Source organism: Simochromis diagramma, unplaced genomic scaffold, assembly GCF_900408965.1.
Source record: "Simochromis diagramma unplaced genomic scaffold, fSimDia1.1 OVJJ01000747.1, whole genome shotgun sequence".
NCBI classification, from domain to species: Eukaryota; Metazoa; Chordata; class Actinopteri; order Cichliformes; family Cichlidae; genus Simochromis; species Simochromis diagramma.
In genome coordinates this window covers 1,458,622-1,474,913 of record NW_024386897.1, presented here as the reverse complement: position 1 = coordinate 1,474,913, position 16,292 = coordinate 1,458,622, and the positions used below count along the sequence as shown (strand labels likewise).

Below are 16,292 nucleotides of genomic sequence, written 5' to 3'. Positions count from 1 at the left end.
CTTAAAATGCAGAGGGGATGTACCTGAACCGACAGATTTATACTAATGTGTCACTCCACATCAAATGGGATGAGGGTATAGATGGTTGCAGACGCTATTGCTCTGGTTCAATTGCAAGCGTGGATCCATCTCAACACTTTACCCTTATTGTCAATAATCCCTGATTGCCCACTTTCACACACACACACACATTCACTGTCTATCCCCGCTGCCATTACCTGAATTGAACCATCCTCATTAATTCTGCCTCAACTCGGCCTGCATCCGACGCACTGTGTTGAACTTCTAGCTACATAACTGGCCTTGAGACTATAGCCTATCAGTATGCCAAAAGCCTGCTCGCTTCTGGGTCATAAATCGATAAAGTTTCTCCTGTTTAACATTCTGCTGTAAGAAACGATTCACAGTTTCGACACATTTGGAAGGCAATCCCAAACCAAATATGTAGTCCTGCAGTGGTGTGTGGTCTGCTGCGTAGGCCTTGTGTTGATACTTTATTTAAACAGTCACGACTCGCTCTGCGTTTGCTGGATTTTCTATGTAACTGAATTGTCTCTGCAAAGCAAATTCAAGGCTTGATTTTATTAATTTATGTCCAGTCAGAATTACACACAGACAGGATCTGAGTGTTCTCCTTGTGAACAGGGTCATGGCACTATAATTATATGTCTCACTATTATTCATTTGAAGGCTGCTTTACATGATCATGTCACTGGCTGTTATTGGTGATGCATCTGGTTTTAAAGAAACATTTGTTAAGCTTATTAACAGATGTGATATATTGTTGATAGCATTTCTTTAGTGCAATATATAAAATATTGATGACATGTTCCATAAACCTTCTGAAGGGAAAATTGTTTCTTGCAGCCATTTGTTATGATTATGTTAGCAGGCAAAAAAATAGCAAGGCTATGTGAGAAATATACAGTACTGTGCAGAAGTCTTGACTCTAGCAGCCTGTCAGCATAACATAGAACATAATTTGTTTTAATTTATTTTGTTGAATCTATGAAAAATGCCAAAGACAACACAGTTTGAGAGGCTTGAAACAGTATTACTGCACCAACAAGGTGATTCCCAAAGAGCTATTAGCTGAAAACTTGCCATATCCTGGCATATTATGGAGTGTGTCTTTAAAAAAAACTGAGGAAACTGGACAAGTGAAGGATAAAAGTCTTTGTCTGTGTGTTGTTTGTCCCGTCTTACTGCCATCACCCTTCACCGTTCAGCGGCAGATCACCGCCCCTCCCTGAGCCTGGTTCTGCTGGAGATTTCTTCCTGTTAAAAGGGAGTTTTTCCCTCCAGCTATCGCCAAGTGCTTGCTCAAAGCGGGTCGTTTGATTGTTGTAGTTTTTGGTGAATTATTTTAAGATATTTACCTTACAGTATAAAGTGGCTCGTGGCAACTTTTTATGATTTATCTAAATAAAACTGAATGAAAAAAACATTTAAAAAGAAGATGTGTCAGACATAAAGACTCTGAGTATCTGAAAATCATGTTTTTAAGAAATAAGAAAAAGTCCAGAAGACATGACAGGACCTGAGAGATGCATCTGGCTCTTAAGTTGATCCATTTATTGTTGACAGAAGGCTCATCATAAATGGTCTCAGTGGAAGGGTGCCTGCCAAGAAGTCATTCAGACAGGAGAAAAGACTGAGGCATGACAAATGAGGAGTAGCTCAAGATTTGATCATTTTTAGTGTCACACCAGTTTAGGATAAAGATTCATGTCTCTCAACACCATGCAGTAAGTTGTCTCTACACATAAAAATGTCTCAGGGTTAAGGATGGAAACTTACTAAAATATAGCAAATCCATTATGAATGTCACTTATCAATTCCTTATTGAGAGTCAACACCAACTCTAAGCAGCATATCAAAGACATTAGAGTTATGCAAATTAATTGCATGCTGTGTGGTCAATTGTTTGTGCATGTTGGAGGTATTTCCCTCTTTTTTGTGATCAGTGTTGGGGTTGTTACGCAAAAAAAAAAAAAAAAAAAAAAAATCCCAACCGTAATGAGAACACACATATGATCTTTCTCTTAGTATTCATTTATGAACACAAAGCCAAAAAACACAGAGCAAAATTAAAAACCAGCACAAAGAGACTTAAACGCAATCGGTCCAGTGATTCTACAGCAGAAACATGAACAGGTAGAAATGGAGGCTGTAGCCTGATTTCTGTTGAAGTTCAGGGTCTGACTGCTGGGCTGGGGTCGGCATTCACTTAGCTTTCACATAACTCGGGGCTCTTGGATAGCTTAGCATTAGCATACTGTCTGGTTAGCGTAGCATTAGCAAGCTTTCTGTGCAGGTGATTGCAAAGAGTCATAGTTTTGTTAGCAGCATAGTGCAGCTGTTTCTGCCTTGAAAGCAGTTTACACTTTAGCATTGCACTCTCGTCCGTGTTTGCTATGAAAATAAAAGCACTGATAATATTCACACTTTAGACTGCGGCTCTATTTTTCTTCACTAACACACGAACTGAAATCAGCTGATTGCAGTGCAAGTGTAAGTGGAATCATAAGCAGGATTAATATGCAAGCAGAGTAACAATTCCAAGGATTGCCATCCCTACTCAGGATGACACATCTTGAGCACAGGATTGTTAAAAAAAAAGAAAAAAGGTTTTTGACCTCCTGCGAAATCTATTTCCTACTTTTTCCACCAGCTGGTGTCATTTTGTGTCAGTCTATCTGCGTTTCTCTCTGTGTCTGTGTTTGACAAAGTATATAATAACACAGTATATCCAACCAGACAGATACATAACTGTCTGACTACAGATAATTCACAACCATAAAAGACAGAGTTATTAAACTTTGTATCCAGGTGTGCAGTAGTGATCAAAATGAATGCTGGGTTTGAAGACAGTTACAGTCTTACTTATGAGTACTGAGTAAAGAAAGCTGAAATAAGGGGTCAAAAGGGTTGAAGCCCCTTCCGACTTTAGGCCTCCTGTCCAATTTTTCTCTCTCTTTGCTTTTTAGAGTGATCCTATCACAAGATAATCTCCAGTTTCTATATAATTTATGTGTTTATTTGTCTTTTGCATGACTGGGCTAGCCAATTTCCAAATATAAACAGCATACAACAAGATGAAGTGTTTTCGTCTATAAATAACAAATCATTTCAATTTTCAATTGTTGTATTTGCAGACAGCATAAAATAATCCTTTCAGAGCAAATAATGTCTGACCAGCTGCTGTAGTTAAGCTGAGATAATTTCATACGTAATCTGTCAAATGTATTTGCTGTTACATTCACAACTAAATGTGGCACAAAATGAACACTGTTAGATGGTTTTAGATGCTGCCATTTGTGCAGATTCTTCAGTGTTCAGTATGCAGCTGTTCTGGGATGTGTGGTCCTAATTGTGCATTACTGAACAAAACTCTGTTATCAACAGGGACAGTTTGTACCAGCTTAATAATAATGATGCAAAATGTAGAAGAATAAAGGGGAGCAAAAATAGGTTTTTATACCATTCTGTGCAAAATAAAAGACAGCAAAGGAATGGTTAATATTGATTTTCAGCTCTTTATGTAAAAGGTTATAAAAATAGTGGACTGTAGACAGTGAACAGTTGCCCAACTGTGCAGTTTATAATGAAAAAAGAAGAACCCAGCAGTGTGTGTGCCATGTAGGAACCCATTTTGTGTTGTATTTCAAGGCATGCTGTAAATCCCCTGGCTGAAATGATGCATTAGCACATTAGCTAGAACAATAGAGATGGCAGGGAGTTGACAGCAGCCACACATAATCACTGAATTAACTGGCTAAAAGGGGTCAGTGCATTACAAGTCCCTGCTGAACTTCACTGACATTCACTTATCAAATTAACACTAGAAGAAACAGGGTCAGTGTTGGCAGGGAAATGGTGCAAATGTTAGGGAATATGTTTTGAGTGAGGAACAAAATTAATTGGATGGTTATATCATTTCTGTGCTTATCTAAGTGTTATCTAAGCACAACTGTACTCATTTTTTTTTGTTTTGCTTTCCTTGGCTAAAAATAGAAAAAGGAAAAAGGAACAGATGGTCATTTATTGGTACATAAATCAATGATTATGATTGATGTGGACTAATTTCATGCAAGATAATGCAAATACCTGGCTCTGACCTTTGGCACTATTAGTGGAATTATTGCAGTTTATAGTAGTAATACACTTACCTGCTGGGTTAAGCGTTGGGGTTTTAGGACTGTAATTAATCATTTGGATGCAAATTCTTAAATGTTTCAACAGAGTTCAAGTGTGACATAAAACATAAAGTACAACTATACCCATGAATAACCAAGATTAGGTTTATTCATTCAAGATCGCTCTGCTTCTTATGCTTCTCGCTCTCCTCCTCTCTTTTGCACATTCAGTCTCATCTGGTTGCCAAATTCAAGAAATGATAATAATATCCTGCTGGCATTTTTGGCCACAGCTCCATCAGAAGCATTTTAGTCCAGTATTTCTTTCATTTTTGTTGAAATCTGCACTGCCAGCGTATCTCAAGATAATAAAAGGTGGATTGTTTCGCACATTTTCACACATACTATATGCACTGTGTGTGAAAACGCCTGCTAATTTTAAGCTTACATGCGTTTAAGAGCTCACGAGTGTGCATGTGTCTACATCGGGAACAGGAAACCACGATTATCACCTCTAGTTGCATTTCATTTGACTCTCGGCCTTCTGAGGCACATACGATCAAATTCCTGATGTGGACTCGGTGAGTTCAAATTTGCATGTGATCTCTGGTTAGCGTTAGTGTGTGCATGTGTGTTTGCGTGTAGGTGTATTTCTGTAGAACTGCTGTACCAGCTTGCAGCCCACTCAAGCCAGATTGCATTGCTGATTACATTAGCTGCTGTAGATGCCCCGCAGACAGCCTGCCAAACAGAGTCCTGTTACAGCCAGTCAAAAAGTTTACAGAGAAGGTGTAGCAGACAGCTGGGAACAATAAAGTCCACATCATTTTCACATGCATCATTCCACACAGAAATATGAGTGTTTACAGACTGGTGTGTAGGTAGTAGGTAAATCTTCTGAAAGCTTCATAAAACAAATTCCCTACATTGTTGTTAAATGTAAAAAAAGGTTGTAAAGATTTTGGAAAGTACATCTTATAGATAGAAGTTGAGTACATTTTTTCACTTTTTTCTCTCTTTTTCTTTTTCCTGTAATTGGGAGGGGGTCAGACTCGTTCTATTGTTCTTAATATACACAACATATTTCCCTAGATCCCTTGATTCAAATGAGGGTATTTGGTTAGAGGCCTTTTTTAAAATAGATGCAGCTGTGTGTGTTCACAGTTTTTGCTTTTTCATATACATTTGCCCCACAAATCAGCAGCTTGGTTAAAACTGCTCTCACATGTAAAACATGACTAGAGTTGGAATGGGCAGAATTAGTAGCGTGCGATGGTGCCTTTAAGTGGAGAAGGAAAACTTGATTTCCTGTGAGTGGATAATGATTAGTGTTAGAGTTCTTACACAGTGTGCTGTGATTGAAGAGTTTCTCCAATTTCCTTGAAATTCCCCAACTGGCCGGAGCCAAAATGTTCAACAGGAAGTGGCATAGATGCCAAGGGAAGCAGCTGCGCTTTAAGCAGGTCAATGAAGTCACACATAAACATGAGTAATAATAACAATATGAATAATAAGAAGAATAAAATGAGTCATTTCATACCAGCGAGAGGTGTTTGTGCAGTTTGCAGAAACATGCATGAGCTGTTAGAGTGTGTTTTGTCAGTTGGAGCAAAATAGAGAAAGGGATATGGTGAGGAAGACAAAACGAGATCTGTTTCTCTGGTGAAGGACAGAGATAACCCACTAACCTTGTTTTCTGCCTCTTATTCCTGCACATAGCTCTCCTCTGTTAGTTGGCTCTGAGACAACAACAACCCTCCTGTTTTTTTATTTTCAGCAACCTTATTGTTCATTGATTCTCTGCAAATTTTTCCAGAGTTGGAGAAGTCTTTTGGTAGAGAGCCCTTTGCCGTACGTTCATTTTTCTGCTTGTTTACTGTGCACGAATATAACAAATGAATGGGGTCAAACTCGGTTCAGGCTTAGCAAATTGACTCTGAAGTATCACTTGGGGACGCTTAACCTCATTTCATCCTTCAACAATATGTACTTTTACCCGCTGCGATCATAATAACTCAGTCAGTGACTAAAAATTGGCTTCACTCTTATCATTACATCTATCAATCTAAGCAGTATATAAATACTGAAACTCACAGGAATTCCCTTCATACATTTGCCAGACTTTAAGATACTCCTACTAGTTGGTGTTTTGTTTGAGGATTGCTCCTAATCTTCTCCTGTTAGTTTGCTACTGATACACATAATACATATATATGTATACATAATGCAGCCCATACATTGTTCAAAACACTGCTCACACTGCAGTAAACAGCTGACACTGAGAGGAGACTCCAGACAGACTGTTGGAGGATGTTCTGCAGAGGCCGACTGTCTCATAACCTGATAGTTATGAATCACATATGAGTAACTTGATTACTGATTACATCCCTGGAAACATTAAATTAATAATACAAATTGCATTCAAACAGGTGTGTCCTTAGTTTTGGTCTTGTAGGGGTCAGTTAGTCAGTAGATTTAAGAAAAGAATGCCAGTTATGAGCAACAGTACATTAGACATTCTTAGTCTTTCAAATATAAAACCAGATATTTACTCTACAGAGACAGCACAAGCTTAACTCTGGGTAATTATTACATTTCAGTTTGGTTCCCATGTTGACTTACCCAATTCTTCAAATTAGCATCATTCACCACCCCCCTCACCTTCCTTTTATCTTTGCTTTAACTTTCCCATTAGACTTTTGTGTCTCCTTTCTTCGAATGTGCCTCTGCTAGTTGTTACATTATACCTGCTGTAGGAGTTTACATGTAGGTGCATTGTAGGTGTGTGTAGGTCAGATTGGCAGTGGAGGCTATAGATGTGGGTGGATCAGTGAAGCCAGATTTGACTTGTTGAACCTTGGAGGTGTAGTTACACTTTACAGTAATCGAGAAAAAAAAATTCCCCCTCGATGTTGTTAACGTCTTCTAGCTGATGGAGCTGCAGTTGCTTTTGCACTTTTCTTTTCCTGTTGCTGCTTTTGTGGTTTTCTCAATCCTGATAATGCTTGCCAAAAATAGACAGCGTGAGGTTCAAATGAGAGCCTGACAGTACTGCTAAAATTCATTGGCCCTTCAACCATAAAGGAAAATACAAATTATTTAAGCATGTATGTAGTTTCTGGGTTCATGGTCAAGTTGCCAAGGAGACATGAAGTGACCCAGTGTATGTGTATTAGTGATAGCTTATAGTAATAGTCACTCTGCAGTTTTGTGCACACTGATGGTTTCTAAAAGTTTTCCTGTCACATTTTGGATATTCATTTGCCAATATATGCTGCGCAGTGTTCCATCAGTTTTGTAGTACATCCCCTTTCTTACCTTTTCTTCCCAGTGATCAAACTCAATTAATTAGTAAAATGTCAAAATAAAAGTCCATTCTGGTTAAAGTGTTCATCCTCACCTGTTCATTCGAAATGATTAAACACAAGACTTTACTCTCTGAATCCAAAGAGGCCTTGCTGGAAGGCACAGTTAGGGTCGGATCAAAGCTCTGTCTGAGTTCTGGCGGAGGTTACGCCAGAACTGCCCAACGACAAGCTGCATCCACTCTGCAGCATTTTCTCCGAGTAATTTCCATTTCTTTGTACTGTCTGAGTCATTCTGCAGAAAACCCAACGAGTTCTTGCCAAGAGAAAATTTCCTTTAAAATCCCGCTATTAAACTTTCCCAGTGAATCAGAGCTAAGATGGAGCAGCTGACAGCACTTGTGATGCTAGCCTTGCCAGCGTTTTTCCACTGCAGGGTGTTGGCCACTGGGCCAGCAGTGTCTCCTGCCTGAAGATTGTGCAGTGAGCTCTTTGGCTGTACAGCTATGTCCTTGTAATGAAGATATGCAGAATCTGAACAGTACGATGAATATATTATCGTTTGAAACAAACTTCACAGCTCTTTTAGCGCCCATTATGTTTTCAAGTTTTAATAAATGCATTGCATTCGCTGAGATAATATCCTCACTCATCAAAGTAGTAACAAGCACAGGCATTCAAATTTATGTGGCGTGCTTGTGCAAGATTACATTACATTTTTTTCAGGCCACTTTGTAAATACCGGGCTTTCAAGGTACAGAGTTAGACACACTTAAGGGACATTTGCTCAGGGAGGGTTTGCACACAGTGTTTACGCAAGGAGGTGAAGAACAAACATGGCTGGCCTAATTTTTAAAGTCGGGTCATCCTGCTTCAGCCGAAGACGAGGCTCTGTGCGTCTCTGTAGATGGCTTCGCAAAGTAAATAAAGACTTGAAAGACTGTGGCTTACCACAGCATAATATTGGGTTGTTGTCATATCCATGCACACTCTCTTATAATACGCTCTTTATTTGTGAATCATAGCTTTGTAGATCGTGGAGGTAGTGCTGTTCCAGCGGTTCTGGGGTTAAAAAAAAAAACAAAACACAGCAACCGAACAGATCAAAAATCAAATTTGGGCCAACACCGTTGTGCCAGATTAAAGCTAAGCTAAACTAGACTAAACTGTCATCACAAACAAATTTAAGTTATTTATTTCAATACTGTAATCAGAGCATTTACAGTAATCACTCAAAATCAGCAAGAAGAGGCAAGTAGAAGCAGCTGTTTACAGTTTGCAGCGCTCTCTCTTCACTTCCCTGCTGTTTCCTGTCTGTCTTTGAATCCTTGCGATAGGGAACGAATCTAATTAGAGTCAAAAGTTTTGTTTACAAGCATGGAAAGTCAGCAGGCTAAGAAACCAAACTCAGTGGCGACTTTTGTCTGTGTTTCTATTGATCTCACTTTTCCCTTTTCGCTAATATTACAGCATACACTAACAGTAATTGCATCCAGTGCATCCAGAGTAGGCACACGTCTTAATAGTGCCTTATATGAATATTTTAAAAAATGGCCAGAACTGAAGCCATGGATAACGTAATGATGAATGTATATAACTAAAAAAAATAGTCCTTTTTTTTAATTGTTTGCATTGTAAGTTTAGTTGTTCTGGCTTCTTAACCTAAAGCTTCGTTTTTCTGAAACAAACAGTTGCTGACAAACAGTCATGAATGGAAATTTGGTTGAAGTTCTGGAGGAGGTTTTCCTGATTGCAGGGAAACCGTTGCTTTAAATCATCTTGTGCAGCTTGCTTCTGTCCTATTAATGCATAAATGCACACACAGACTCTCTCCTTCCTTCAGTGTCTCTCCGGACCTCAGAAAACAGCTGAACTTTGTTGCTCCGGGATTTGTGCTGCTAGACTCCCAGGAGTCATGTCATTGGTATTCCCAGTGTGTTTGTCGGTGTCCTGCCTCAACTCCCTCCTCTCAGCATGTGCACACTCCCTCCACACCATTTGAACATATGGCTCTGCTTTTCATCACATTAGTTGTTGCTTGTTTGGTTTTTCTTATCTGGTTTTTGCGCTCTTGGTTTTGTTACGGTCTGTAGAACAGAAATGGACAGAAGTGGTTTTTGAAAGGAAACATGCATATTTGCACACGGATGCAGTTTTCAGCTCACTTGGACTTACACAACAACAACAAAAACTATCACAGCTATTTGGCCCAAGTAGGTCGAGTCTGTTTCATAAGTAGTCATCTAGTGTTTAGTGTGCAGCAAGTTTTCTAACAGTGCAACTGAGAAAATCAATAATGAAATCCAGCTGAGGCAGAGAAAACAGAAGGTGCACTCATCGTATGAGAAAAGAGACAACTAGAAGATGCAAAATCATGCTAAGATTATATAAAATGCAACATTTTACAGATGGAGGCCCATCCAGGGGTGTAAAACAACAAAGGTGTTTATATATTTGATATTTCATTTCAAATGTAGTTTCCCTTTAACTAATAGATTTCTACAACTCAGCAAAAAACTCACTCAGAATTTAAGACTACTCACATATCTGGTTTGTTTTATGGCACACAGTTGTGTGTGTGTGTGTGTGTGTGTGTGTGTGTGTGTGTGTGTGTGTGTGTGTGTGTGTGTGTGAGCTCTGTGCCTGCAAAGCTCAATTAGACAGTCTAGAATGCCCCCTACTGGTCAGGACTGGAAGTACAGTTTTGCAATGGCTGTCGGGGACACTTGAGGTACTTGTTCGTATAAGTAGTGTGTAAACCTATAATGTTGTGGACAAAGCAGAGCTAAAATTCAGACACACAGTTTGTCACATATACAAATATTAAATACCCCCCCCCCCCCCCCCCTACTTTGTTAGTTAAATTTCTTGGTTGAAATTTGTGGTTAGCATAAAAACCTCTATGCCTGATCAGAAGAGTAGCTAACACAATGATTTATATTTCAACCAAATTACCAAACTATTCAAGCTCGCAAGCATAAGACACCAAGAAGTGTCCCTTTTATATGCTTTACAGAATGTCTTTTGGTCCCAGGTCTTGGCATACATAAGGCCAGAATATGAAATATTCAAAACATGACCTTTACCGTCTAAGGATTGAAAAAAAAAAAAAAGTCTGGTGTAGAAGTTCAGCTTGCAGCAGATATTAAATTCAACTTGAATATTAGATGTGCAATCAGTGCATAAGTTCGCACAGCACTTCAAGATTAAATCGGCCTTATAGAGTTACACTAGCACTTTTCTTCTATTCTGTTTTTGTCATTGTAAAAATAGCCCATGTGAATTCAGGTCTGAGACTACAACCATTTTTATAGCAGTTAGAGCTGCTGCTGTTTTAGGGCTACAGTGCCCACCAGCTATTATGTCAGGAAGAAGAAGAGATGTATTCATTTCCATTGCATTTTCTTCTGTTCAAGAAATAAAAGGAATTGAAATAGAGGTTTACCTACAGACTGCAATTCTACTGCAGAGTGCATCTATATTAGAATGCGATCAATAGCAAAGATGTTCTTTGAAGATACTTATTCAACACATCTTGACTGGATTTCTGAGGAAGCCGAAGGTTGCCGGTTTAGGATCGCTCAATATCTTCCCACACTTCAAGTTTCTCCTGGAAACGTCTGACGCTCTTGTGAAGTGTGCTCTATCTCCCAGCATGTTCTACAGCAGCTTGCTCATCACTCATCAAACTTCACACCCCATTATCATCACTCGACGCCCAGATCCTCCACCACAGGTGCTGAGAATACAATACACCATCATTGAAGTGTTATATACTCTTTTCAAAGATCCTTTTGAGTCTGTTGTGATGTGCACAATGTGGTTTATTCTGTAAAAGTCCAGTGGAAAATTGTGCTGTGTTTTTACCTTCTTCTTGGAGCATCTCGACGTTTGCAACAGCTGCTATACTAACCCAACAGTGTCAATCCCTTATTGATTTTATTCATTTATCCCTCCTAATCCTGCCAATCTGTATAACATTCAGAGTTAAAACACCGGGTTTAGCAGTTCTGTCTTGCATTCTTAACACACTGGCTTAGCGCCTTCTTTTCCAGGTCAAAGATCATTTAGCTTTGTCAGCCCATGGTTGCAGTGTGACTGACAGGGCCACATGGGGAGACAGCTCCGATCTCCAGGGTATGAGGTTTAACAAAGCAGGCAGGCATCCATCCCTATCTCTGCGGGGACGCTAGATACATTGTGTGTCGATAAACATACTCTGTGTACATCTGATTGTGTGCAGGGAGGTGTATATTTATGTGAGCATGTGAGTCTGTGTGTGCACTGTACTGCAGCCCAGATCTGGCAATGCTCCAATGCTCAAAGCTAATGGAGTACTAATGTCTCTGGTGTGCCCTTGTTTACCGAATAGCTAAATACAGAAGGGAGAGAAGAGAACCTTCGCCCACTTAAGCATGACACAGTTCGCAAATTAGAATCACCGTTCTCATAACACTTCCTGCATTTGCTCCCATTATGGCTCGGATCCATAAATAATCCTCACAGGCTGCGCCTCGCTGGTTGATCTTGACCTGCAGGTGTTCACCTGTTGATTAAATGAGAGCAACTGTTCCTTATGCTCAGGGCAGTTTGTACTGTTGTTATCAAGTTACATATGAAAGGAAATATTAATGAATATTGGATGGATACTAGGTTGCACTTATGCTAACCTTATATAGGTTTTATTTATATATTTTATTTGGTCTTTAAAAAAAGTGATACGCCAGTACTGTGCAGTGGTTAGCACTGTTAGCCTCACATGATAAAGGTCCTGGGTTCAAATCCATCAACCAGCTGGGACCTTTCTGTACTTGCATGGGGTTAGGTTAATCGGTGATTCTAAACTGGCTGTAGGCATGACTGGCTGTCTGTGTCTTTGTGTTAACCCCACACTAGAGGGCTGTATTCCACCTAATGCCCTGTGAAAGCTGGGATAGGCTCCTGTCCCCCTGCAACCCTGAATAAGTGGAATAAATGGTAAATGGCCTGTATTTATATAGCGCTTTACTAGTCCCTAAGGACCCCAAAGCGCTTTACACATTCAGTCATCCACCCATTCACACATACATTCACACACTGACACATAAGACGGATGGATGGACAAATGTGTCAATCTTTTGTTTGTATCCTTCCTCGTTTTCAGTGACTGAAGCCAGAAACCTCATTCCCATGGACCCCAACGGGCTGTCTGATCCATATGTGAAGCTCAAGATCGTACCAGATCCCAAAAATGAGACCAAGCAGAAGACCAAAACGATCCGCTCCAGCCTCAACCCCAAATGGAACGAGACGTTCACTTTGTGAGTACACGGGTCCATCTTCAGCCTCTGGCCCACTCTAGGCTGTAGTATGGCACAGATTATAAATTAACAGAGGATAAGGGGGGGGGGAAGCAAAATGTATTTAATGTTTAAAGTACTATTAGTATAAGTAGTAGTAGTATTAAGAACGACTCTGTAAGCAAATGTGTTATATTTTATTAACCATAATGTGCTGTACAGCAAGCTGAGGAATACAGATAAAGACCGCAGACTATCAGTAGAAGTGTGGGACTGGGATCGGACCACGAGGAATGACTTCATGGGAGCCCTTTCCTTTGGCGTGTCAGAGCTCATGAAGGCTCCAGTCTGTGGATGGTAATGCTGACTTGTTGAATGCCCAGTTACTGTTGATCTGTATTTATAGTTTAGAATGACAGAGTATTGATTGATGTAACGAATGAAAAAACTTTTATGTTACTCTTTGTATTTACACTGTTAATCTTAAGTAAAAAAAACAACTGTAGAGTCAGAAATATCAGTAGTTTAAGCTCTCATCAGTTGCTCCTTGGTACCCAGTAAATGCTTTATATCATCCAGGTTTTAACAAACACAACATCTTCTGATGTAAACAGAATGCTTGGATAAGCTTGTCTTTGTTTCTTCCCCTCACTTCCTGTCATGTCATGTCTCTCCTCTCAGGTATAAGTTATTGTGCCAGGAGGAGGGGGAGTACTACAATGTTCCCATCTCAGAGGAGGATGATGGTAATGAGGAACTGAGGCAGAAATTTGAGGTGAGGATTGTATTAACATAATCAAAGCTGCGCGATCTTTTCTTTTGCAGTATCTTCAAACTGCATGGCACAAAGACAGAAGCATTTATTACACGCTTCAGACTGAGGTGGATCGATCTGATCCTGCCACCCTGTCCAGCAGAATTATCGAACTGTCACATGCTCTCCTGGACTGCAGATAACCGTGTGACAGCTGCAGCTTTCACAGAGCTCCTCGGCGTGCCCTCTTTGAATTCTGAGGCTTCACTTCGACTTTACATTTTTTGCGTGTTTGTGGATAATTGCTGTTATTACATTCCAGCCAGAACCAAACAGAAAGGGGGATCAGCTTTAGTGACTGTGCTCAATAGCATGTTAAAAGGATGAGGAGAATAATCAGCTCCTCCTACTTTGCAGTAATGTTTAAGCACACATTGTGTTAAAAAAAGATGTTATTTGATACAATTTCATGTTCTTCTTGTTCGAACCTGTGTGCGTCTGGCCTTCTTGGAGTGAATTATTTCACCTGGTATTCTGTGTCACAGTGTGCAATGAAAGCCCAGGTCTCTAGAAGATGTGTTTAAGGTTACTTTCCACGACCTTTCTGCGACACATGGTTGAGAATAAAGGGGGTGGATAGAATGAGAAAGAATAGAAAGTTGGGCTGGGAAAGGTCACGGCTGGGACTGACAGCCAATTTTTAGCTGACCGAAAAAAGCAAACAAACCTCATGCTCTTTAATCTGGATTCAATATGAAGCTCGATCATTGTCTGGAGTTTTATATATGTGTGCATATTTTTAAGTATATGGAAACACTTAGAAACACGTTTTCCATATTAAAGTAAGCTTTGCCATAAAAATCATTTCCTGTTCAGCTTTTTGCAGCTTTACAAAACGCGTTCATTACATTAAAGGAGAAGCTGCCCTGTGTAACGACACAGTAACAGAAATACATTGTGAAATACATCCAGGCAATGAGAAAAAAGGTGATGATGATCAAAAAAAAAGAGAGAAAAGAGGTGAAGAAAACAAATTTGGCCTGAAGTCAGAGGGTGACAGTGCAGTTGTGTTGCGTTTGTCTCGATAACAGGAACAAAGACCAGTAGCGAGCATGTTCCTCACAGTGCGTGACACGAAAATGTGGTGATTTTTCTCTCACACACAGAAGCTACAGTAGTGTACTGTGCAAGTGTGCAGTGCATAAACGGAACAGGTATTTTCAACATTGTTCTCGTTTTTCACATCGTTTAAATTGCCTTTAAGAGAAGCCCAGTGCAGTCATCATATCTCTCTCATGGAGCTCCGAAGTAATTGTCTGGCATCTGTAGATGTAATGTTTCATCCACTTGACTTTAATGAATGTTTTTTTTAGAGTTTTTTTATGGCCTGAGAACTCCTCTCCCTTCTCTCCCCTCTTCATAAACCCCTCTGTGGTTCTCTCCCTTTTTTCCCTTAGCTTCCTGCTCCCTCCTGTGTGCTTGGTGAGACTTACACTGTACAAATGCTTCTTCACCCTATGTCACAGTGTCATATTTAATGCAAGAGTTTCTCTCTTCCTTTCTCCACGTCTTGCCCCTGCTCTCAGGACTGCCAAATTAATTTTAATCTAAAGGTAGCCCTCTTCGCTCCTCGACCCTTCTCTCCTCTCCTTCTCCTCTTTTGTCTCGTCTTGCTGTGGTGACATGTTCCTCCACTTCTCCTCGTCTCTGATCATTTGTATGTGGTGCCGCGCTACTACAAATTGATCCAGTTTACTAACAATTTGTACATTTTGGCTTGGGTAAAAAAAAAAAAAAAAATTCAAATCAAAAAATGATAATTTTATAAATGAATGAAATAAGCCCGATGGATATTTAGTAACTTCCCATTTTTGTGAAAGTACAGCTCTTCCTCGTTTTCACGGCTCGCATTTTCTCAGAGTTTGACAAAGGATTGTTAGTAAATCCTGATTTACTGCTTACAGTTCATAGCTATACATTTGTCTGCATGTGCGTCTTTGTGTTGTGCACCCGTCTTGTCTGTGTACGCTTCATGTTGTGTGCTTATGTCGATGTCAACTGAAGTATAACCCGTAGCTAGTTTCTTTTCTCATCTCACAGCTGAACATTTGTCTGTAAGTGTCTGCTTCTTGAACCTGCAAACATCTCAGTGTAAACGTAGATAAACTTCAGTCTAAGGCATAACTACATGGATGGAAATATTGCATATTTGATATACTGTATGAATAGAGAAATAAACCAGATGCAAACACTAGATGTCAGCATTGACCTGAGTACATGGCGGGTAATTGTTCCTGCTCTTGTATGTGTGTCTGTGTGTGTGTATAAGCACTTATCCCTCTCACCTTAACGTTTTTTTAGTCTCCATGGTTAAATCAAAAGTTGTTTTTAAAACATAATTCATGAAATCACCTCTGGGGGTGACTGCTTTATCAGAAATATAATAGAGATCAGGTAATTATTTTGACTGTTCTCGCTGGTTTCTTTCTGTGAAGCTGCAATTTTGAACTTGTACATGTCTGTAAACTCTAACTGGAGCCCCGTGGACTAAGTTTGCTGATCGAAAGGCTCGACCACACGATTTAGTGTCATATTATGAATGCTGTATCTTCATTCATATTCTCTGTGTTTGTCTGCGTGTACGAGCCTCACTATTGGCCCTCAACTACCTGTCCATACAAGTCAGCTGTTGTGGTGTGCGCCTGTACACAAGTGTACTAAGTGAGTTAGACCTTTTGGCTCCCTTTTCCCTGTGGTTTCAGGACCAAGCAGTTGTGGAAGACTCTGATCAGGTGCGTCTAAAAGGAAGGAAGGA

At 39.9% G+C, this 16,292-nt stretch overlaps 1 protein-coding gene across 3 annotated transcripts in view; it reads left to right on the top strand.

The window, feature by feature from the left end:
- prkcaa (protein kinase C, alpha, a) overlaps positions 1-16,292 on the top strand; it is a 138,260-nt gene that overhangs the window by 79,992 nt on the left and 41,976 nt on the right. The window contains exons 6-9 of one of the 3 annotated variants that reach the window (XM_040034281.1): positions 12,588-12,744; positions 12,946-13,080; positions 13,405-13,498; positions 16,240-16,269. In XM_040034281.1, coding sequence (XP_039890215.1) covers positions 12,588-12,744; positions 12,946-13,080; positions 13,405-13,498; positions 16,240-16,269 — 416 coding nt within the window. Of the gene's footprint in view, positions 1-12,587; positions 12,745-12,945; positions 13,081-13,404; positions 13,499-15,063; positions 15,091-16,239; positions 16,270-16,292 lie in introns of all 3 variants that reach the window. The other 2 variants (XM_040034282.1, XM_040034283.1) reach the window with 2 other exon arrangements.